General features: G+C 39.8%; 1 protein-coding gene across 1 annotated transcript in view; it reads right to left on the reverse strand.

Moving 5' to 3' along the window:
* The window catches only part of SETD7 (SET domain containing 7, histone lysine methyltransferase), a 52,213-nt gene extending 27,870 nt beyond the window's left edge, over window positions 1-24,343 (reverse strand). Inside the window, exons 1-4 of the mRNA XM_037830696.1 lie at window positions 24,143-24,343; window positions 16,931-17,060; window positions 5,029-5,230; window positions 1,127-1,316 (exon numbers count right to left, since the gene is read on the reverse strand). Of these exons, the coding sequence (XP_037686624.1) occupies window positions 1,127-1,316; window positions 5,029-5,230; window positions 16,931-17,060; window positions 24,143-24,182 (562 nt within the window). The 5' untranslated portion in view covers window positions 24,183-24,343. The remainder of the gene's footprint in view (window positions 1-1,126; window positions 1,317-5,028; window positions 5,231-16,930; window positions 17,061-24,142) is intronic.
* Window positions 24,344-25,849: the final 1,506 nt, after the last annotated feature.

The raw sequence follows: 25,849 nt of genomic DNA on the forward strand, positions 1-25,849 counted from the left end.
AACAGCTAGATAGTATATAGGCCTATTAAATTTGCTATCTTTTTTAAAAAACCTTTTCTCTTTATAACCTACCCTTGTTGCTAAATATGCATATATATTATTTTCATGGAAGCAGAACAATGCAAACAAATTTAAGCTATGCCACTCAAACTGCAAAATCCCAACTTCCTCTGCATACTTTTCTGTTCTCCAGATTTTCTACAATAAATAATTTTATACTCAGAAAAACTTTTTAGTACAGCATATTGCAATTCTAAAAGGAAAGACAATATTTTCCTCTGATATGAGTCTCATGTAGTGTGTGTGCTATGCTCCCTCCCAGCTCTAAATCAGGCTTACAGGCTTCCTATACATATACATCTTGGGCTCTGAGGATGTTGGGCTCTGAGGAGAACCAGTAATGCCAGTATGCATTAATTTTTCCCAGTCGGAGCTCAGGCTGAATCAACTTTACAAGTTGGGTCAATTTGAAGTTCTCCCTAATTTTTGGTTCTTCAGTATCATAAATTGCAGTTCAGCTTTTGAGGTATAACCATTTGAAAAAGATTGAGTTACTGCTCTCATTTCTTCACTCCTTCCCCATATCAGAATTATATATATATCTACCCCTTCATCATGTGAACTTTCTGTGTAAAGTGTGTGGTGTATATTCCCATCTCACTGATGTTTGGCTTGGCCATGTGACTTGCTTTGGCCAATGAAAAGTGGGGGAAAGTGAGGGCAGGTCGAATTTCAAGTTGAGGTGGTAAGAGTCATCAATGGGTTCTGGTTTCTGATCTCGCTCTGGCATTTCTGTGATCCACCATGAGAAAGTCATGCCCCAGCCACAGTCCCTTCAGATTGGGCCCCCAAATTAAGACGAGTAAAGTGGACTCAAGCCTGACCAGAAGCCTCTAGTCCAGCGTGCCCCAGCCAAGCCCAGCCCATCCCAGCTGAGGAACAGCCCACCAGCAGACCTGTGTTTGTTGTTGTAAACCAAGGGAGGTTGAGGTTTCTGTTATGCAGCAAAACCGGATTAATACTCTATTAAAGGGGACTATGTGGGGAAGAAAAGAAACTTCTCTCAAATAGCCCTAACAATGTGCTTTGGAATTAGAGCAACCCATCTGAAACAGATTCAACTTACTTCCAGGCATCAGTTCAAAGTGAGGCCTCCCTTCTTCAGTGGAAATAAGGGTGGCCAGTTTTCCTTCTATCATCTCTCCATCAATGAATTTTCCATAAAGTGCAGTCCTCTCATCAGGGTACACATAGGCTATCTTCTCTCCAGTCATCTCCCCATCTTCATTTACTTCTCCTACAAGACTACCTCCATCCTGATAGGAGAAACCAAAAACCAGAAAACATTTTATGTAGTATTTTTCTATATAACATAGTTCAAGAAATTTCTCTTCTGTATTCCCATTCTTAATAGAACTAATATAGATAATCACAGTTTAAGAACCCAGAGATTTTCACACAAATGAGAAAACCATGATGCATATCTCACTATTCACCCCCTTACAAATATACCGTGACAAAGCTATATGTATAGGAAGCCTGTAAGCCTGATTTAGAGCTGGGAGGGAGCTGCTGTATTATTGACCAGTCAATATTTACTATGTAATCCTGGACAATTTACTGATACTTTATTTGGTTTGTTATTAAGAAACAAATATGTTACATTGTAATATTATTTAGAAACATTTAAAGGAAATGAAGCAGAATGTTACATTTGGCCAATCTCAAATGTGATATGGATTGGTAGCAAGTGGTCTTATCCACTATTTCTATAATCTCACTTCCCAATGTTGAATTTCGAATTTCTGGTTTATTAAGAAAGAATTTAGTTCAAAATGTACTTATGAATTAATTTGGTATACATTAGTAAAGATACAGTTGTCTGCATTTTTAGACAGAAACAAAAGACTTCTGGACTCTGCTTTTTTGCCTTTATGAGAATTTTAGACCATCACTTTTCTTGGAGTTGGAGGGAAAGAGGGGAAAAAAAAAAGATGAATTAAATTATCTTTCTTTTCCCCTCTCTTTCTTCTTATTCACTGCTCCCTCCTGCCTGTTTCTAGGAGAGGAGCCAGCTTTGCTTCATGTTAACTCTTTCATTCACTTCCTTTGCTAAAGGTCATTAAGCACATTAGGGAACAGGCTATTATATAGTTCTGTACCCTGCTAAGTGCTAGGACACAGTAGATAATCCATAAATACTTGTGGAATTGAAATGGGATACCAAAGAGTAATGAATAATCTAATCTAGGGAGTAAGAGAGTGTATTCTTTTTTCTTTTTCATTTTTTCCCTTCCAGCCATAAGGCCTTTAAAGTATACCTTTGGGGATCTAAGACCCATGTGGGTTTGATATAACAATAGCAATGACACGATGTCTTCTAAAAGCTTCATTATTTCCCCAACTAAAAGGTTTTAGGAACAGCTACTCAAAATCAGTGATGATTTTTGAGTGACTCCAAATGCTGCTGACTGAGAGACAGCAGGAATAAAGAACATCAGGTATGTGATTTCTACAGTTCAAGTAGTCTAATTGCTCTTTGGAGAAAAGAGCTATAAATTAAAAAATAAATCAGCACTTCCATAAAAAGAGTAATAATTGCAAGCACTTTTCATGAATAGAATGTGCATTAGGAATATATTTATTGTTCTTTCTCTTCCTTGGGTTAATTCTTAACTATTCAGCATAAATGGGGAGTATACTTTCTGCAAGATGTGCTTTAAGGCTTTCAGTGATGATTACGAAGCTGAAGCGTGTTAGAGCATCAGTTTCATGCCATCACTAACATAAGCCATCACCGATACTATTTGTTTATAACAGAATTCTGCTTTCTAGTGTTTCATACATTTTCATTTAAATGCTTTCAGCTTCTGGTTTGGGAGGAATTGAATTTATCTGTCTAGAATAATAAAGCAAAAATCATTGTATTTCCAAAGGGAGTTATACATTTTTAAAACAAAACTTTACATCACTGTCTCAAAGTAAAATTTTGAAATAAACCGCCCTTAGAGTGAGCTTATAAATACTGTAGAGAGATTCATTATTTTTTCTTCCCCTTCCCTTGTTCCTGCTTTGGCATCACATCACAAAAATGTCCCTGTCTGCTGCATCAGGGAAGAGTTGCAGAAGAAGCCGCTGCTTTCTCTCATCTGCTCACTGGCTCCTCCCGTGGAAGGGGTAATCATTAATCTGTTGAGAAGTTCAGGGTCTGGTACCCACTCACATCCATTTCTCTTAACGGGATACAGGCTGCTGCTCCTATGTGGTGTAGCCTGCCTCATTTTTTGCTCACCCTCTCCTGGGTCCTGGGAACTGGCAGTGCCTGCCGCCTGCCTGTGGCCCTCTTCATTCCTGTCCTTCCATGGGGAAGCTCAATCACTTTCCCCAGGGGAAACCTGTCGCTTTCTAGCTGCTCTGCCTGCTGCTGGCCCATCTGTTCAGTTCAGAAGGGAAGAAGCAGGAAGCCCATTTGGTTTTGGGTCCATGCCACATCTCCAATCGAATTCTACCCTAATCAAACCGGCATCGTGATCCTTAACACCTGTGTTTATTTCTCAATCCATTAAGAGTCCAGAGGGCACAGAGGGCTGTGATCAGCTCCCAAAACTGCTGACAGATTCCATACATAAAAAGCAAGTGTTATCAACCAACTTAACTTTGAAAGCTTCACTGCTTCCTTGCTAAGGAAGAGTCATCTCTTTAATATTTAATGAGGTAATAATTAAAACTAAAGGCTAAATTGTAGCTGCATTTTTAGGTTTCAAATTGCCACTATATTGAGTGAGGTAAATCTGTTCACTATCTTAGTATATCTTTGATCTCCTCTAGGGAGAGCAAATGGATCACAGTCACAAGCAAAACGGCAGATAGTAGAAGAATCTGGTAATCCCTGCCTCATCTCCAGGCATGGAGTTCCATTTTCCCTGACTTCAGGATTCACTGTCATAATATCAGCAGCTCCCAGCACTGGGCAGAAAGGTGTTCAGCCTGGCTATTCATGAAGCAATGGAAGCTTCGGTCTTCCTAGACTAGTAAGTACCTCCATCCACTTCCCATCCTCCACCTTGCATCCTTTAAGTCATAGCTAAAATGACTTTTGATCCATACCAGATCCTACCAAGAGGATATGTAAATGCTTTAGTAATTCTTTAAAATAATATTTTGCAATCTTCTTTCCTTGTGCCTTGCTTTTAAAGTATATATAATAGATATATTAATATATATAATAATTAATTTGTTTTTAGTTATAGTTTTTCATGATAAGATAGCATTCAGAGTAAGAAAAAATGTATTTTGATTTAAGCTTTGCACAAAATAAAATTTTAAATCAAATATTTTTGCCAATCTACTTTCTGAAACATTTTCTGGAAATTCACTAACAACCAATGAGATATTTGAAATGCAGACAAAAATTAGAGCATTAATTCCCATCCATGGATTCTGCCACATCTTTTTGCTCTAATAAATTCCAGCAGTATCATGAAATGTTATTAAGTACTCAAAGATAAGTTAATTTTAATTACCTTAATTTAAGCAAAATAAATCATAAAGCACCTTAAGTAGTAGGGAGTAAGATTGCAAAATCAAATGTGTAGTAACTCCAGAAAGATTGGACCTTGCTAGATTAGTTCTTACTATGTGTAATGGAGACAAAATTAATAGCAACAATGAAATATTCCATCATTTCTTTCTATATGCCCAAAGAATTAAAAGCAATATATATTTGCCTTGATTAGAGGTATAAAACATGAGTTTATCCCAATTTGTTTTAATTGTGATTAATCATTCCTTTCCAAAATAACACTGAAAAATAATTAATTGAAGATACAAGGACCAGCAATCGAAGTCAGTGGTGAGCAAAAGTGAGAAGGCATTAACTTGTAAACTTTTGGCTTCAGCTATTGTGACTTTCAAGTTTCACTGCTCAGTTTCCAACATAGAGAATACATTTACTCTCTATTTTGAAGAGTCAAAGCATTGTCTAAAAACATGGTATTTTCCAGTGAAGTGAGTAGTCATAAGGCTTACTGGGTAATAAATCCAGCAAACTCCATGCCGAATGTTATCTTTATATTGTCCCTTGAAGATCAGCCTGCCGTCGGTGTCATATTCTTGGGCGGGGCCGTTCAGCTCACCATCCACGTAGGTGCCCTGGAGAACTCCCCCATCCTCATAAGTGTACACTCCCTGACCCTGCAGGGCATCATCCACATAATACCCTTCCAGGGTGCTGTGAGAGAAGGAGAACAAAAGGGAAGAGTCAGACCTTGACTTGACTTGTAAGAGAAAGGCCCACATCCCAGGAATCGCACGCTCAACTCTGTTTCAATCCTGGAACATTTTCAGTGCACCCTCCCAAATTCTCATAGACTGCCAGAAAAAATACTGCAGAGATATGGGTAGGAGTAGGAACTGAGAGGGAGATTTAATTCCTAATCTCCTGGTTCTTATTCATCATTTTTCTCTGCTGGAAGCCTAGAGAAGAAAAATGCGATAGGTGGAAATAGAACAAGTCTCCCCTGAATATGTTTGCAAGGCTACATGCCGATCAATACCAGGGAAAAGAAATCCTGGTGTTACCTTCCTGCTCATAAACCACTCATGCTTCATGTCCCTCAAGAGTTGTCTAGAATCCACTGGTAGTTCTCAGGCATCTTTCAGGTGTTTCGTACATAGTGGTCTCTAATAACTCACATGTGGCTTAGAATGTGTAACTTCTATATATTTGTTTTAATCATTAATGCATAACTTATGAGTGAGAGCCATAATCAGCACCCAGTAGAAAGAATACCCTTCCATCTCTTTTGCCCTGAGGGGTTTATTTTATTTGTATGAAGCATTTATGTGTAAGTAACACGTATGCATGTACATGTATGTATGCACACATGTATGTACATGTGTGTGTACAGTCATGGCAAGTTGGAGCAAGTAAGGAAGAGTGACAAATGCAGGTTCAATCCAGCTAATACCATTAGCAGCCTGATGAAAGTAGAAACCAATAGTCCTAGAACAGAAGGAAACTCATAGGGTCGCTTGTGGTGATTATACAGGTGGCTCTCTCTCTTTTATAAAACACTTTGGAACCTCAGACACGTGTTTTCAGTGTTAGCATCTCAAAGGCCTTTATACAATGAAGCTAACTTTACCAAAAATGTACTACATGTACTTAAATTTGGGATATGAGGAAGACCTGGTTTAAATTATTTTCTTAATTCAAAATGTAAAATATTTAGAAACAAAGTTTGATGATTTTAACACATGCAGATAGCATTCATTCATTCATTCAACTAGTAAACATTTATAGGGTGCCTTCTATGTAGCGAGCATTGCATTCTCGAAAGAAAATGATGAAGAAAACAAAAATTCCTGCCCTTACAGAGCACACGGTGGGACAGGGAAGTCTCACAAGGGCACTTGAGTACTGGGGGCAGGTGGGACTGAGGCGGCTGCACCTGACTCTGCCAGGTAAAGTTTTGTCTTGAATGAATGAATGAGAATGATCTGTAATTAGTAAAAGAAAAGCACAGTCTAAATAACGATAGCCTCTGATCACATTGTAATTACACTATTTGTAGTCTCCCAAGGAGATAAATAGTTCTCTTTCAGTTTTGTTTGTACTGTCAATGACAAATAGGCTTTCAAAATTCATGAAGAGAATAAAGTGCACTTCAGCACAATCAAAATTCTCAATCCATGAGGATGGAATTAATGAGATTCTACTGCCATTAGACTCCCACAAATAAAAAGTAAATAATTAAAAAGAAAACCCTTGGTGATGGATAGGTAATGAACTAACATAATTATGCAATATACGGTGTAAAAATCTATTTAATCATCTCTTCAATTTCAGGACTGTCAGATACAACACAGTATGTCCAGTTAAATTTGAATTTCAGATAAACAACACATAATATTTTAGCATAAGCATGTCCCAAATATTGAGTGGGACACACTTATACTAAAATTATTTTTTCATTGTTTGTCTGAAATTCAAATTTAACTGGGTATCTGGGATTTTTATTTGCCAAAACTGAAAATACTCTTGACTTTGGATTTTTAGCAGCATTCAAAATGTTCCTACCCACATGTGTTTGGGTAGAATTATCCCTTGACAGACTAGTCTGCCAACATTCCTCAGATTTACGATCAAATCTACAAGTCATTGATTGGTCTTGCAAATGAGTTTTAAAACAATATGGATTTGCATGTTATTTCTCCTTTACCATACCCAATAGCTTGTTCTGCCCTCCCTTACCAAGGAAACCCAGATCCACATCCCTCTTCCATAACTCTAAGAACAAACTGTTATTTCCCTCTTAACCCAGCTGACTGAATTAAGATCCACAAATGCAAATTTTAAGGGATAGGAAGGTAGAACTTATTGCATTAGTTTTTCAGCATCTGCCTGGGGACACAGCTTAGCGTTCTTGGCAAATTTTTATAGTAACCTGGATGGAATCTGACAACAAATGGAGCATATTATAGATGTGTGCTGGGTTCTTCAGAGCAATAAAAATGACAAAGCTTTGAAATTCTCTGTCACTGAGGGAATAAAATAGAAGCTCTTAGATGGGTGTTCAAGGTGCTATCTGTGTTTCTAACCTTTTTTTCTAGAGGAGGTTGACAAACTGTGGCCTGCAGGCCAAATCTGGCCCACCGCTGGTTTTTGTAAATAAAGTTTTATTGGAACACAGCTATGCTCATTCCTTTACATATTGTCTATGGCTGCTTTAGCACTATAAAGAGAGTTGAATAGTTGCAACTGTGGCCCACAATGCCTAAAATATTTACTATCTGGCTCTTTACAGAAAGTTTGCTGACTCCTGTTCTGGAACCTCTCTGCTCACATCAGTCTGCTCATTGCCCCAAGCATACCTCTATAAATCTTAGCTTTCACACTATGTTTTCCCTTGCTTCTTTTCATAAAACATGTGAACAAACCCTGAGGACATATTTAGGAGAAAACTCTATGGGTCACATTTTATTTTTTTCATGCAAAATAAAAGTTACCTTGGGATAATAATGATTATTCCCAAACCTCTGGCATTTTTTCTATTCAACAAAGAAATAAGCTATAGAACATACTTTTTGTAGTCACTAAAATGTTAATATCTTGTCATATTTGAGAAGTAGCTACATAAAAGCAGCTTTCTAATCTTTTTTGTGCTGAAATTGAATCAAGAGTTGTGTTTGGAGCAAGTCTCTCCATCACTGGCCTAAAGAGAGCCTCCCATCCTTTGTGGTCAGTTGGGGCCTTGCTTTCCCACAGAGTCTACCCTGACCTCTGCAGCCCACAGTCACATTGCTCATTGGAGTCTAGGCATGTACAATTATGGGACACCCCATATCTTTACTGATGTTAAGTCTCTGTGTCTTATTTCTCTAACTTATGACTAGATTATAAGCCCTTTATAGGAACAAATCCATTAGTCTCTCCCCAACATACAAACATAACATATCTTCAGTGGGTATTTCCTAAATGAAAGAATGGAAATGGAAAGTGGGATTATTTTGCTTCAAGAAGAGAAGGCTTGAGAGAGAATTCAACAATGTTGTTCAAGTGCAGGGTATTTTTTATATGAATTATATATGCATATAGTTTGCAAATTGGAAAGTCTCAAATGCTCGATGCCTAATTTCATGTGTAAACTGCAGCTTAAAATAGGGTTGTGATAAGGATTTAATGGATTAATATATGTCAAGTGTTTAGAATATGGTCTAGTAATACTCTTTGCTGAAATAAATAATAGTTATTATTATTAGGCACACACATGCATATATACGATGGTGAGCTTAGAAAGCTGAGAAACTGGGCTTAAAATAGTAGCATCAGGGAAACGGTCATGAAATACTAGAATAGGTTGTCAGGGAAATTTATAAAAACTGCTGTAAATCTATTTTTTTTAAAAGGGTAGAGAATAAAAATGTATTTGCAGGGCCCCCTGAAGAACTGGGGAAAAATGTGGAAATGTGTGACTTCCCCACCTGGGTTATTATTGATAATCTCACAAACACTGAGGACTACCAATTTAGTAGGCTGAGCCCTGGATCTTGGGGCTTGCCCTTATGAAGCTTGTTACTGCAAAGGAGAGGCTAACCCTACCTATAATTGTGCCTAAGAGTCTCCCCCAGAGAACTTCTTTGTTGCTCAGATGTGGCCTCTCTCTCTCCAAGCTCACACAGCAGGTGAACTCACTGCCCTCCCCCTACATGGGACATGACTCCCGGGGATATGCCTGGACTTGGCACCATTGGATTGAGAAAGCTTCTTGACCAAAAGGGGGAAGAGAAATGAAACAAAATAAAGTTTCAGTGGAGTCGAGAGGTCACTCTGGAGGGCATCCATATGTGCTATATATGAATTTTTAGTTTTTAGTGTATTGGAATAGCTAGAAGGAAATACCTGAAACTGTTGAACCGCAATCCAGCATCCTTGATTCTCTGAGACAACTGTATAACTATGTAGCTTACATGGTATAACGGTGTGACTGTGAAAACCTTGAGACTCACACTCCCTTTTTCCAATGTATGGACAGATGAGTAGAAAAATGAGGACAAAAATTAAATGAAAAATAGGGTGGGATGGAGGGGATGGAATGCTTTAGGTGTTTTTTAACTGTTTTTTTTTGGAGTAAGGAAAATGTTCAAAAATTGTGGTGATGAATGCACAAATATATGATGGTATTGTGAACAACTGATTGTACACTGTGGATGATTGTATGGTATGTGAATATATCTCAATAAAACTGAATTTAAAAAAAAAAGCAACCTTCAAGGCAAAAAAAAAAACACCCTCCAAAGGATCAAGAAGATCAGACTCAGACTCTCTCCACCAAAAAATAATAATATAGCAGGGAAATGGGGAGATAATACTTAATGGGTATAGAGTTTCTATTTGGAAAATTTTGGTAATAGATGATGGTGACGGTAGCAAAAATTTTGAGTGTAATAAACACTACTGAATTGTATACTTGAAAGCAGCTAAAATGGGAAATGTTATGTTGTATATACGTTACCACAATATTAATTTTAAAAGTAACAATAAAACAAAATTTTATCCTAAAGAAAGAGAAAGATTTGAGTGATACAATTGGGTGGAGAAAGGATGGAATAAATGCTTCTTTAAGTTAAAAAAGTAATATTGTGTTCACTGTAAAAAAACCAAACAAGCAAATAAACAACAAATCCAGCACTACACGGATTTAGAATGTAGAAATTTCCAGTACTCTCACCCAATCTGGTATATTCTGTTTAAGACATTTTTCCATGTATATATCACACATTTTCCCATCTTTTTTGTTGTTTTAATAAAAATGGAATTATACAATACATTATATCCTTAAGTTATGTTTCTTAAAGTTCCCTTCAACATCTTGGCATATTCTTTAGTATGTTAAGAAACTACAAAAATGGTCTATCAATTGTTTGACTTTTTTGGCATCAGCATCTGAATCAAACAACTGGAAAATGAGAAGAAATTAAAAGATCAATTTTAGCCAAATTTATTTCTTTACACATGCACAGCCCATTTTTACTGGTTTTACCAAAGCTCTTGTACTTAGAGTTAAATTCTCAGTAATAAATTAAACTAGAAAATTTAACATATAGAAATGGAGAATTTTTACAATTCTTTACCTAAACTATGTCAGCATTCTATTCAAATACCACTATATTTTCAATTGAAAATCCTCTTTAGTATCTGAACACAATATCTGAACACCCAAAAGTGTTCTTAAGAGACTTAACAGCATTGGGGTTTTCTTCATGGTTCAGAGGTCTAGAAGGTTTTAGGGTCTCTACCACCATGCGGACTAAACTCGGTTCCTCCCCTCACCATTCCCCTCCTTTTGTCAGGTACAACAACATAAGAACCAAAAGAGAAACCTAAAAATGAACCGTAAATTCCCATATCTAACCAAATCAAATTGTGCTTCAGTATTACAACATTGTTTTAGGAATTATTTTATATGACAATACATATTATCTAAAATACTGTAAATGAAGTGAAGAAGGAGGAGGAGGAGGAAAGTGAGGAGGAGGGGGAGAGGGAGAAGGTGACGGAGAGAAGGAGAAGAACTCAAACCATCTGGGAAGGCTATTTCCAACCAGAGACTTCAGCTTCTTCCAGGTACAAGCATGTTGAATGCAGCACTGTAATGCTTCCACGTAATGTACTGTGCTCTAAAACTGCAAAGTTGCTTTTCACCCTTTAATAGAAGAGCTATGAATTTGTAGAATTTGATTATTGTAAAGGCTCAAGTTCTCAGTAAGAGCAGTTAGTGAAATTTAATCTTGCCCTCTAAAAACAAACCCTAAGAAAACTCTTCATTAAATTTTCAACTAATAATATTAACAGTTGTAATAATAACAATAACAATAAAGGATAATAATAATAATCATCCTTTCCCTTGAATGCTCTACACTATATAGATCTTGACAGGGTTTCTCATCTGCACTTCACAACTCTGAGAAAGTAGGTATGATTACCTCAGTTTTACAAACAACCAAATAGAAGTTCAAAGAGGCCAGCTCTCCAGAGCAGGATTCTTCTGATTGATTCCTCAGCAAAACCTTCCATCTATTCCCCCAAGCTCCTACCAATTGCTAAAGCTCCCACAAGAAAGTAACTGAATTCACCCCAGGACTCCTCTGAACTTTTCACACATAAAGCTAAGGAGTGACCTGAAGTAAAATGAAAGCATGGAAGAAAGGCAGTTGGGTTCATAGCTATTTCCTTGTTTCTAGTTAGGCAAGGGTAGTAGATGTAGTGAAAAGAGGGTTAGCTCTGGAATTGAACTCACCTTAATTTGAATCTCAGCTCCAACTTTTACTAATTCTTTGCTGTTGGCCATGTTACTTAACTACTCTGTGCCTTAGTTTCTTCATATGTAAAATGGGATTATAAAACCTACTTCATAGTTTGTTATGATGAAAAATGTGACAAAGTGTCCAATCTTGAACAAATGGTAGATATTCAAAGTTATCAATTTCTTTTCCACTTCCTTTCTTGTGCATCAAAAAAATTTTTTTCCTTTAATGACAGCCGTTAGAATACAGATTAATACACTTGCTGAACCTGGTTCAACAAAAGTTGGATGGCTGTCAGGAACATAGAGGAGATTTTGCCTTGTGTGGGAGGTTGGAATACATGACTTCAGAAGTCCACTGCAACTTCATTTCTCCCAAACATGACCAAGCACTTTCTAAAAACCAAACGCAGGAAATCGGCATGGATCCACCACCTGGAAAATGGCAGTCTTTCTCAGCAACTCATCAGATGGGCATCCTCACTGCTTTAGGTTATCTGTCCAGTAATAAACTATAAGGAACCCTCTTGGCTGAACACATTAATGTAGCAAATCAACATAAGAAAATGACCTGGGCACAGGAGAATGAGGTCATGAAGTATAAATAATACTTTGAAATCTAATTGGCATGTCAAGGAAAAGCATCAACAATATGAAAAAAAGAATGAATGAGTTACCTCATCTCTACCTCGCTAATATTATGTAGCCCAGAGCCAACCTTTATTGAAATAGCTTTCTTGTTACCATTCAAGGATTTGTGAGATGTCCTGCAAAACAGTCTTTAGATCCATCAGTCTTGGGCAAAATGAACATAATTAAGGGGAAAATACACTAAAATAAACCTCCATAATTGGAGATTAGTGTAAAAATTAGGATTTATATCAAAGCATTTTGAATACTAAACATTTTCATAATATCCCACAGGACTCCAGCAAATCCATTGGAGGTGCTAGATAGATTCCAGATCCACACTAACAAACCTCAAGATGCCTTTCTTTGCTACATAAATGCTTTTATCTCAGGATCAAAAAGTAGATGTTAAGAAGTCACTATTACCTAATCTTAGGACAGTTTTCTTCTTTCCTTTAAAAAGGAGAGAAAATAGAAAACAATAGCTGATTGAAAAGACAATTTTAAAAATAAAGTTAATTCCCCCCTTCACTTCTCGTTTGTGGGATAAATTTCTGGTAAAGGATGAGTGGTTTGACTTTAAGTTTCCAACTTAATAAGGTGGTTGTAATAACCTGCTATCTGATCTACACTTTGTCACGTAATGAGGGAATGACTAATTTGTGATTATGATCTCAAAACTAGCAAACATTCTGAAGCTGAGACAGGATTGAACAGGTAAGCAATGTACATTTTGACTATTTAGACTGATTTAGAAATGGGTTGCTATTTCCTTATTTTATTTTGAACACAATTAAGATGATTAAATTCTGTGACAGCAGTGGATATCTTTGTGACATGGGGGTGAATTTCTTGAAGTTTTTTTTAAATTTCACCAAGCACTTGCTACATCTGCAATTTAAAAATAAGATAAAATAAACATTTTCCTGTTTGCATCTAGGAACTTGGTTAAAAATTGTAACAGGCCCAGTTTTCCCAGTGATCTGGATATTTAAAATTACTACTGAAGTTTACCATATTCTATGTCAAGGGAAATATTGATTTTAGGATTTTTTTATATAATACATAATTGTTTGAAACCATCTCATAAATCACAGACCCAGATTCAGGTTTTATATAAGATTAGAATGCATCAGGCCAAGTTTTCTGTCTCTACACTTTGTGATTTTCCCTTTCTCTTTCCAAACATGGTGTCCCCAAATTGCAAACAAAACAGAACAAAACAAAATAAAACTCTTTGAAAAGGACATAAAACCAGCTCTACAGGTTTGAACAACGTTCTTAAGCTCTAATAGAAACTTTTTGTTTCCTTACCTGTTATTTCAGAACCTTGATTTCTGCCTTTTTGTGGAGGAGTGGGGGGAGGGAGGGGAGAGAAGGGGTTCTAAGCCAAACCCTCCTGACTGGCAGTAAAGGGTTAGGATTTCCACATCATTTTACCCAACAAATCAGAACCTAAAAGTTTGAGGTGTGAAGGAGGTAATGGGAAGAAAATGTAAATAAAGGTGTTGCTTCATGTAGAAGTAGATGACTTCTCCAAAACCAAGGCCCACACCCCCCTATGAAAGCCTAATAAATCCCACAGCCTTTCTTCAGTCAAAAGTTTATCTCACTGATTTTTACAGCAAATCCTTTTAGCAGATGTCTCATACCATGATCAGTATAGGGCTCAGGAAAGAAGATGACAATGATCTTTTGAGCTTCTGTCACCATATTGCTTTCTCATTTGTAAGAAAGGCAATGCTACTGACCTTCCTTCCCTTGAGGTATTACCCCTAATCTATCTGAAGGAGACTAACAAAGAAAACCTTTTGTGGTCCTTACCAATACACCATTCTTTGATTCTACTATTGGGCCTTTGTCTCCACAGGTGTTTGAGTGATAAGTATAAAAATTAGTGAATTAGTGGCTCAAAAGAAACAAAAAAAGTCAATGAATTTATTTTGATCCCGTGGTGGGTTACTGGCCTAATGTTCCAAAATGGCTCAGTGGTTCAGCCTTTTTGAGAAATGACATATGCAAATGACTCCATTGGTAGACCCCATGGGGTAAGTTGCTAGGAGCCAGAAGTGACTAGCTTGACAAAGAGCATGTGCTGAGGGGAGAGGGGAGAATTCAGGAAGCCTCAAGTCCCACTGTGCTCCCCTAGGGCTAAGAGGATCAGTATCTTGGGGCAAACCTGTAATTTATTCTTGGCCCACTGGTTCAGAAGCTCGGTCCAACCCGTCAGTGCTCTGAGTACCATGCCTGGGAAGCAAGCAAGTGGCCAACACTAAGTTAAACCAAACTGCTGGACTGTTTTCCCAAAGAATCAATCAAGTTCTGTGCTACCATCAGCCAATCTACCAGATTTAAAGCATGACTTTACCTTTAAATTTTTCCATCTCTTGTCACATTTTTATCAACTGTGTCATGTTAGGTAAGGCTTCCACCTGGTTAGATGAATGCCAAAAATCTGGTCAGCTTAGGTGACTAAAGTCTCCCAGCCAATGGGAAATGGGAAATGTGGACTTGTTAAAGAAGGGGAAGAAAAAGGACTCAGTTCAGACTGGACTTCCATAATATTAGCATTTCATTCAGCTCACTCAGGTGCTTTGTAACACCTTTTGCAGCAGGCAAAAGGAACTGACCCACCTTAATTATTAGTGGAGTGGCCCTGAGAAGACCTTGTAGCCAGTTGGAAATACTGTTGCCAGCTGCTACCAAAAATTTTCCCTTTCTTCCGTCCATGTTCTCCAGCTCAGAGCTTCCAAACTAGCGTGCCAGGCATGGGCTACCGGTGGGTAGAGGCACTCGCCCCCTCGGGACAGCTGGACTGGATCTGGGGCTGCCAGAGCCTTTGGCCCAGGGAAAAACAATATCAATTTTTATATCTTGTGTCACAGAAGAAGTTGGGAAACACTTCTCGAATATTCCTAAAGGACTATTTATGCTAATAATAGAAGGCATCCACAAATGATTTACAGAAATATTCTGTGCTCTCCACCTCTAGATAAATTCTAGATATTCTGTATAGGCAACACTGGACTTATCTTTATTAAAAGAAAAAAAAAAAAAAAAAAGCCCATCAGTCTATACAACCTTTTTAAAGGAAATTTAGCTTTCGTTCCTGAAGAAGAGTCTTGACTCCCAAGGATATGATCACCCTTTTGAAAACCACAGGAAGGCGAAGCCAGGTCAGCTCCCCCAGTAGATTTTGTGTGCACACAAAGTGTATTGGATCAGGAGTTGGGGAAACTTGGTCTTGATCGAGCTTTGCCATTACTCACTTCTGCACCGCAGCTAGTCATAAAGCCCAGCCAAGTCCCACTTCCTCATCTGTAAAGTATGTGCGTGTGTGTGGGAGGGGTGGTGGTGGTTGTTTGGGGTGAAATCTACTCTCTCTTCCAGCACCCACACTCATTCAGCAAGAACCTTTTTAAAGTATCAAATTAAGGGAAAGTGCTCTGAAGCACAGAAAATAAATTAGATACAGTTTCTGTCCTCAAGGAACTCTCTTTCCTGTAGGGGGAATAATACATTTCATAAATACATACTTGTGGAAAGAATAAATGAATAATTACAGCATGAAGTAAATAGTGGCACTTTCCAGAAAAGAGCTATAGATAAACTGCAGTGGAAATGAGGCAGGAAAATTTTCCCTCTGGACAGGTGAAATGGATCACAAGAGAAGAAAGCACGGATTCCAAATCTTGACAGAGGCTTCCACGGGGCTCAGGTGCCCATCAGGTAGTCACAGCAGTGCAAAAGAAAAGAAGAAAAAACCCTGACAATTTAACAGTTACTTTTTAAGCAAAGCTCTGCTAGAAAAAAAAGTGTGGTGGGAGGTGAGAGGTTGGGGGAATGGTAAAGAGAAGTTGGAAATAACTAAATGAAATTTTAGAAAAGTTCTGTGGATGGTATTTTATCCTTACAACAGATCGCTGGGAGCCTGAGGAAGTATTAACATCTTTAAAAACAGCCCACCCCGTCTATAGCAAAGAGATTCTGGGTCACACGCCAGTCCCGGCAATCACCCTTCTACCATCAGCTTAGATATTTCCTTTCTCAAAGGAATCCCAAGGTTTAGAAGCGTTGGCCTATTACCAATGCCAAGAGTTTAGTGCTATATCCCACAGAATCCTATAACCTCTTTAGCTAAAACTATGTCCTTATTACGCAATAAACTGGTCTGAAAATAGCTGGCCCTGCTTATGGCTCTGAATTTCTCTAAAAGCTTGAGAAATTCTCATGGTTGCTTTTTGCTTCTGAAGCTGATGTAGTTTCAAAGTCATTGTTGGAAAGCTGAGCCAGTGCAATCCCATCTCTTCTGGAGAGAGAAAAATCCTACACTCATCCCCACCTAACACAAGAACGGAAGGAACCCTACTCTGAAAAATATTTTAACTAGAGGCAGAATGTGGAAAATGCTACTTAGGAGATCAGTGTTAAGGTATCACATATAAAGACCAGTTATCCCAAAGGCAAGCGTTTAAAACACTGTCAAGTGCTACCTGCCATCAAAGAAGAAGAACTTCCCCCGTCCGTTCTTTTCTCCGTGAACAAAGTTCCCCTCAAATCTGTCTGTGGAGGAGTAGGTGACCGTGCAGAACCCATGGGGTAATCCGTCATCATCCAGGTGCCCTGGGAGAAAAGAAAGAACAAGGCAAACCTTAACATCACCAACGCCTGCAACCCCACCCTTGGCAGTCAGATGTTGCCAGGCAGGTTCCCTTTCCTGGCATGAGTGGATAGTGAACTTGCAAAGGTTTCTCACTCGGCTACATTAGCGTGAACTTGATCCTTAGGTGCACTTTGTGAATGGATAGGTCCACAACAGAGGGACTTAGTCACTTAAGAATATGAACCCAAAGTAAGTTTGCATTTTACTGCAGACTGAGTTATCAGTAAAGTCTGCAGTGCATGTTACAATTTACCAAGTACTTCCCCAAATAGTACTTCTCATATCAGGAATTAATGAATGTTCTCAAACTTTCATGCTTAATTGAGATGCAGTTGAGATAGCATTGTTTTTTCATTTTTAAATTTTTTTTTTGTTAGCATTGTTTTTTAATTATTGGATTCTAAAACAGTAAGTACGTAATATGATTTTATATATCATTATAGTTAATAACTTTGAATTTACTGTGTTCCTTTACAAAATCTTTCAGTTTTGAATGTTTTGTAATAACTTCATTATATATCCTTGACCACGGTTTTCAGAGGGCTTCTGTTTTAAATGTAGCTAGAAGTATCCACATGGCCATTTAAATAGTGATTTTGAACATTAGGCACAGTTATTACATTGTATTCTCTAAATCGCTGATTCCTCCTGGGTCACAGACTGGTATATTCTGATATTTAAACATTTAAAGGTTTTTAATTACTCTCTACATATTTCACAAAACCCAAGAATCAACTCATCTGTGCCTTCCCAGTCGTTCTGGTGAGTTGATTTCGCAATGGCAGGTGAAAATGAAGACAGTAGTTAGTCTAGCAGTCTTTTCCTGGGATAATCTGGCTTATGGATGAAAAAGATATGAACACATTAAATACCTGTGCAGTGCAGGGACATTAAATACTTAAAAGTGGCTTCCAGATGGCTCACAGACATGAAACTATAAAGAAAACACAAACCATACTCCACAATAAATGCTTTAGTTTCCTAAAATGATTCCTTCTAAAGTAATAAAAAGAATATTATCCCTTGGAAGAGATGGTAAGTACTCTTATAAAGAATAAAGAAGCTCTTTATTTGTATTACTGACTATAGAAAAATAAAATAACAACAAACAAACAAAAAAATGCTTTATTGCTACTCTGACTCTGTATAGAATGGTTTACCTAGAATATATTAAAATGAACCATGGCTACTTAAATCAATCACCCTAAATGTTGTTTCTTTCCTCTCAACACAAACTGTTTCTACCAAGAACCAAAATTTAATGGTCAGGAGGGAACCAGACTATAATTGCTTTACTCTTACTTAAAAACTAACTATAAATGGGAAGATTTAAGCTGTAGATATGTTTCCACAATTGAAAAAAAAGACAGTCTAAATAGATAATGATGATTAAATGCCATAGATGATCCCGGATGAGATCTAAGAATAGAGGAGAAAAGGCTCAAAAGGACACAATTGGGACATAAGGAAAAAAAATGAAATATAGAATGTAAGCTTTATATCAACGTTAAATTTCTTGAACTTCTTAACAACACTTAATGTGATTACATAAATGAATATCCTCGTTCATAGGAAATGTATATGTGATTTATATCATTTGTTCAAGAATGTGTGCAACTTGCTCTCATATGTTCAGAAGACAGAGCAATAGATGATGGATGATAGATAGGGAGGGAAAGAAAGAAATGGTAAAGTGACAAAATATTAAAGTTGGTGGATTGGGATATCGGTGGAGAGGGGCAAGGGTATGCTGGAGTTCTGTGTATGGGGTTTGTATTATTTCTGCAACTATTCCTGTAAGTTTGAATTTATTTCAAAATTAATAAAAAAAAGTAAAAAAAAAAACAAAACTAACTGTATGTGGTATAATTCAATGACACTTGAGTCATATGAAATCATTTGGACAATTATTTTCTAAATATTTACTGATGCCATTTCTCTCATTAAAACAAAATGAAATCTACTTTTCTCTTTTTATTAAAAAATCACTATGTGTATAGCTAAAATCTTTCTTTGATGAAATGTTACTGGGATCAAATTAAATTTAGTCATTCCTATGAATTTAGCTTCCCACTTTTGATTTAGTTATAAATATCAGAATATTCATTTTAACCTCATGTTAAAGAATTTGCTAATTTGTTGAAAAGGCTTTCTGCATAGAAAACAGTTCACATATTTCAGATTTTAAAAAGTTAATGTTTGATAAAATCTGTTATTCTGAATCGGATCAAGAGAAGTATTACAATAAGCAAAAATCCAATGTAAAGTCATTCCCACCTTCCCTCAGTCACAACAGTCCTGTCCTATTTCTTAAGGTTTACCCTCAGCAATGGAATTTAGATATTAGGGAAAATTGAAAGGATCATAACAGCACAGTAAAAGCACTTAAGGGACAGTACAGATCCCTACCGAGATGACAGTACAAATATCAACCCCACTCCCTGAAGGACACTTGTTCTTTCCTTTCTGCTGATGGTGGGAGAACGTACCTCTAAAAATGTGGGCATCCCCAGGTCCTTGGAAGAGAAATGGAAGAAATCTTTTTTAGCTGAGAGAATGTTCTCACAATACCAAGATTTTCAACTGCATATTCTGGCTGCAAATTCCTACCTCTACCAAATATTACCCAACTCAAAAAGAAACACAAGTCCTTCCTGCTCAATTTAGATCAGTTTGTAAAATACACCAAGTCAGCCAACAACTCTACAGGCCAGTTCCCCTCAACAGAGGGTCAGCTTTAGGCCCAAACAACACAGAAAATTACACAGCATAATTTTAAATAATTACAGAAGTTAGAGAAAGAGAAAAAAATGCAAGTCCTACATGTTTGCTTTTCCACTTTGATCTAGAGTGACAGAAATAGATAGAAAGTTAAATTTCTCCTCTCAAGTTACTTTTGAGCTTTTTCCTTAACCTAAGAACTGGGCCTGTTTTCTGTGTGGCAACAATCATCTCAGTAAAGGAAATTCCCTCCGGATCAGACACTCAGCTGCTTCTGGAAGGAAGCTCTCCTCAGGCATACTCAGAGGAGATCTGAGAGAGTAGTATGTGCGTATGCGTATGTTTGTTCCTTCAGAACAAGAAGCCCTTACATGCATTGTTGATTTTGTAGAATAGAACCCTGCTTTAAAAATCAAAAGTTAATAATAATAAAATGCAAGCTTATTCTAGTTAATGCAAAGAACATGCCCTCATGACGATGCATTTATACTGGCTGCTAAAAACATAATTTGATTTTTAAGAGTAATTCTTAAAATTGAGAGCTCAATTATTAGTTGTGAGGGTCATAATTTTAATGTGTGGTACACACAGAGAGTGCACTACCAGTACACTTAGCATGCATTTTTCCTGGGTGCAGAAGCATGAGCAGTCTTATTACAGACAGGCAGGACAAAATATTAGGGAACCATTAATGACAAATATTCTTAAAATGTTGAGAGGGTGGGACAGAGAAACAGAGACGCTTGCTCTGATTCCCATCGTTCCCAGCTCTAAAGAGCTTTCGATGGCTTCCCCACGTGACCCGGGCCAGGCCTCTTTTCCATCTTACTCTCCAATTTTCCCCTTTAAAGCCCTATGCCACAGGAGACCTGAACGATTATTCTCTGAATGTGCCCACATAATTCCATGCCTTTCTGTCTTTACTCACGAAGTTTCCTCCTCTATTCAACTCAATTCTGTACCACCTCTGCTAGGAAATCTTTCCCCGTCTACTTCTTCAAGGTGGAAATAATTTTTATTTTCTCTCAACCACCACAAATATTCTGCACAGTTATGATTTATTTATTTGAAACTGTATTGAGGACATCACATTTATCTTTGTATCTATGTATACAAAGAAATATAGTAATAACTATTTCTGTTCCCAAAGGCCTGAAAGAGTAACACTGGAAAACCAAACATCACTCCCGACTGATCCAATGAGCCTCAGAGTTTTTAGACAGCCAGGGAGAAGGTCTCTGAGGCCTAGGGCTTGGAGCCTTCCCAAAGGAGCCCAGAAGACACAGGCACCCAGAATGCTCCTCCCAGTGCACCCTCCCCTCAGGAACTCATCCACTCTGAGTTCAGAACTTCACCTGAGCTCCATTCCACCCAGACAGAGAGTCACAATGTATACAACATGGCAAAAGACATTTAAACCCAAGTCCTGAAGACACCAATTTCTTGCCCAGAGTAAATTTCTAACAAGGGAGAAAACAAAGAAAAAGGATGTCTATTGCAGAGTCTGTAAGTTAAATTCCCTTTCACCAAATACAATTTTCTGAAAGTTGCTGAACGGTTTGCATTAACGCAAAGGAAAAATGCTGAGAGACAGTTGAAATGGATGAATTAACAGGTTGCAAGTAAACAAACAAACATTAGTATTTTCTGTATTAAAACAAGTGTTTATACACACCTTTTCTTGCTAAATGCTACCATAACTAACTTCTACAGAGTTACACTGATAATGATACTGATATAATATTTAACTGTTCTTCCAAACTCAGTCACCAATTCTTTCATACACTTGACTGACCCATTAAAATTGAAAAATAAATAAATAAATAAATAATGTAGGGAGACAGTTTGGTATGGTGGAGTGAAGTTCTGGAAGCTCCAAGTTTGTCTTCTCTCCTAGTTAAGTGACCTTGGATTAGTTCTTAACTTCTCTATGCTTCAGTTCCCTCCTCTGTAAAATTAGGATCCATATTAGTACCCACCTCATAAGAATAAACAGAAAATGTGTGAAAGCACACTGAGCCTGCACATAATAAGCACTAAACAATTATAGCCATGATAATAGCAGCTATGACAATGAACAAAGTTTCTGTTTTGTATGTTCTCTACTGAGAACAGAGATTCTGTTCATGGAGAGAGGTAGGCTAGCTGGTACTTCAATATCAGTAACTTCAGACTAGGTTCTCTTTAGGAAAAGATCGCAAGTACTTTATAACATTGCCCCATGAATGTGTCAGATACTGAGAAGTAAAGAGCATTACACACAACAGTAAAAACGCCAAGAACAGCTGGAGAAGAGTCGGTGGGTACAGGTTACTGCATGCTCGAGCTTGAGAGTCTTCTAAGGACTTCCAAAGATTCTGTATCACACTATTTGTTACAGTTAGTTACAACTGGGTGACCACGTGTCCTGGATTGCCTCAGACATTCAAGGCCTAACCCAGTCGTCACAGCAGCTGCTCTCATTCTTAAGAGTGTTCTAATTTGTATATGGTCACTCTATGTAACTAATAAGAACCCTCTAATCCACTGGACACTCTCAGCATCAACACTGCAACATTTCTAAGGCTGCTTGATCACATTCTGCAAATGAGTCAGAGGACCATGGGACAACCTGGTCTTCTGTTCCTAAGCAGCTTCAAAGAGGAATGTGGTTTAACCTGGGGAGCATGTCCGCTGACCAAGGGTTTACATTAAATTTTCACAAGTAAAATTAAACTTTGAAGAATGACAGCAAGCCCTAACAACCTGTAAAGAGCATTTTTTCATTTATCTTTCATATCATAGAGGCATAAGAAGTCAATAAGTTTTAGATTCTAGTAAGTCTTCCTATGGATTAACTCAGTATCTTTGGGTCTCATTTATTAGAGAGCTAAATAGCTCTGTGAGTTTACAACATTACAAAAAAATTATTTAAGTTGGCATGGCAGCTAGATGAAGTTAAGAAATTTTCATGGTTACATTAGAATGACATCTTTCAGAGAATTCAGCAATATTACTCTACTTAATTTCATTCTAAGACCTCAGAAGTACTGCAAAAGGAGTCAATTATGTTTTATGAAAACATAAAATAGATTTACTCTCCTAATGAAGAAACAACTATGTACTCATATGCATTTACACAATGTCACCACTTTTTTTGTTTTTTTTTTTTTTTTACTGTCTGTGGGAACTTGTTTACACAAATTAGACAGAAACCAGATACAACTAACAGCTAAAAATTATTTACTTAGACGCCTAGTGTAAAATATTCTGGAATAATACCACACAACATTGCAAAACATCACGACGTACTGTCTGGGGTAGAACCAAATAAACACGCTAAAGAGTATTTTCCAATATTCACTGTTACAAAATCATAACATCTCATGACACAAACAACGAGATTGTATAACGTTCCACAAGGATTTTAGAACTGGCCAAAAAGAGGTGGAGAAACTCAGCAAAACAAAGTGGCGAGAAAAGTCGGGGGAGGGGCGCTAGCAGGGAAGGGGCGGAGAAACACGACACCAAAGCAGTGATATCACCCACAGCCAACTGCATGGAATTCAGAAAGTTAAGTGTCACCCAGCAATTTCGGTGTGGGCTTGCGGCGCGCCTGCACAGCGCGACGGCGCCGGCACCCGGGCTCGGAAGCGGGAAGGGGGAGGGGGCGGTTTGACCGAGTTCGCTCTCGGGCAACAGAGCGAAGGGCCGGTTGCCTCCCGGACGGTGCACGATCGAGCCCCGGGCCGGGACCGTTGCCCACTGCCCTGCAATGATTTAATCTCTTCCGAGGAGTGGCCGCCCGGGCCGGGGCTGCCACGTGCCTGATGCGACCCCGCGCGCTGCGCCAAGGGACCGACGCCGGCGTGGCCGCGGTCGCTGCGGGGCGTAGCAGCTAACGGAAGGAAAAGGCTTGCAACCGGAGAGGCTCGCGGTTGCCAAAACGCGGTAGTGGAATTGCTCGGCGGAGACCACCGCTCTCAGGGGGGCGGCCTTCCTGCGCACTCTCACCCCCAACACCCGAAAAGAGGGCCAGAGTGCTCGGCCGGTTTTTGCAACTCCGAGGGCGGATGCAGGCTGCGGTCGGACGGGATGGAGCAGCGGTGCCCTCCCAGGGGCCCCGGCCCGGCGGAGCCCCGTTCCCGGCCTGCGCCTGCCGCGCCCCGCCGCGCAGCGCGCGCTCCCGGCGGCTTGGCCGTGGCTGTCCGGCCCCCGCCCGAGCCGGGCAGCGGGCCACCCGCGGAGCGAACAGTGGCGGCTGTGGGGCCCGGTGCCGCGCCGGCCGCAGTCCGCCACTCCTCCCTCTTTCTCTTCCCCAGCCGCGGATAAATGCTTGTACCTTCCACCGCCTCCTCCACCATCTCGTCGTCGCTATCCATGGCGGCTGGGGAATCACCCTGCCCAGCTCGGGGTCGCGCGGCTGCCTCCCGTCCCTCCCGGTGCTCCCGGCGGCTGAGCGAGCGCTGGGGCTGAGCCCTGCGAGTTTGGAGGAGGAGGAAGAGGAGGAGCACTCGGGCTGGCTCGCACTACCTCCCCCTACAGCCCTTTCAATTCCTTGGCCTTCAGCTGCTGCGGCAGCAACCTTCCCCCCTCCCTTCGCCCACTTGCCCCTCGCCCTCGAAGCTCCGGGGTGCCGCTGCGGCCGCGACCGCTGCCGCTGCTGCAACTTTCTCCTGTAATACCCTCTCTTTGTTATCGAGCAGCTGATCCGCTGACATCACCTAGCGCCGGTGCTCTCCCTCCCTCGCTGATTGACGGCTCCCTGTCCCTTCCCAGAAGTAAGGCTCCTTAAAACCAAAGGCGCTCGCAGTCCGCGCTTATTCTGCGCGGCAGCCAACGAGCCCCCGGGCCCATGGCGTTTATCTTTTGCCTATGCGCGACTTTGCGCGCTCTGAGAGTGCCACGCGGTCCAGGGCGCCGCAGGCTTCTCGCCAGGTCTTGGGGCCACCGGGTACCCGCCCTCTGGGGGACCTAGAGCTCCTAGATCTCCAGCTGTGCCAGGGGCAACTTGGAAGTTCGCCGCACAGTGCCCGCCATCCCCCCTCGGGACAGCATGCAAAGAGCAGGGGAAACGAAGGAAGGCGTTTTCTGACGCTGTGGTGCTTCGACTTCCTCTTGTCCTCTCCCCCACTTCACCCCATTTGCCCTCGGAGCTGTGCGAGTGCTGCGCGCATAGGAGCGCGGGTGTCCGGCTACACCGCCTCGCGTCCGCGAGACAGTTTCCCAGACTGGAGTGAGTGTCAGCCGGACACGATTCCGCCGGACTGCGGGTACCATCCCAACGCGCCCAGTCCCCACCCTCCTCCGGACCACCGAGCGCCTCAGGTGATTCAGAAATTCATCAAACCCAGCTGGCAGTGGGGTTCTTTATCAAGCAGGAAACAAGCCGCACCGAAGGCCGTGCAGGTTCCTCCCTGCAGTTGTAGTAATGGAAAATGAGGCACAGAGTGGAGCTAACGAGGAAGGACCCTCCGTCTGGCGTTCCTGTCTCTCTCGTTTCCCGCCCTGTACATGTGATGCTCCTAGCTGCTCTCCCTGTTTCTCCAAGCGCCAACCACCTCACAGATTGGGGCGCCTTCAAGTGGAGAAAACCACTGGGCACCCCGTTCAAAATGACAAAGTCGTTATGGCGCTGCCTCTTAAAGGTGGCAGTAAAGGACGGCCGTAAATAGCTGGTTAAATGGATGCAAATGTACGCAATGTACCGTGGAATTACAGCTACCGCTCTGGGCATCTGCCAGGCACAGCTACTGTGTGGGGGAAGGGAGTGAGGTGGGGTAGCAAAGAAAGTTGTTGCGTTTTGTTTTCTGGAAGATGAGTGAGACTTTGGAAATTTCAAAGTACTTTCAGCACATTGAAGACCACGCCTTGCTTTTAGGCTCTGTGCTTAAATAACAGTTTTTTTTTTTTTTTTATTTGTTTAATCGAGTACAGTGTATTTTTGTTTTGTTTTAATTCATTATTTTCTTTGTGGAAAAGAGAATAATGCCAGGGACTTTTGTCCCCAGGCACTGCTAGGAATTTCAGCCCCTTTTGACTGTGTTAG

The sequence above is a fragment of the Choloepus didactylus genome, chromosome 3 (genome assembly GCF_015220235.1).
Source record: "Choloepus didactylus isolate mChoDid1 chromosome 3, mChoDid1.pri, whole genome shotgun sequence".
Lineage (NCBI taxonomy): Eukaryota > Metazoa > Chordata > Mammalia > Pilosa > Megalonychidae > Choloepus > Choloepus didactylus.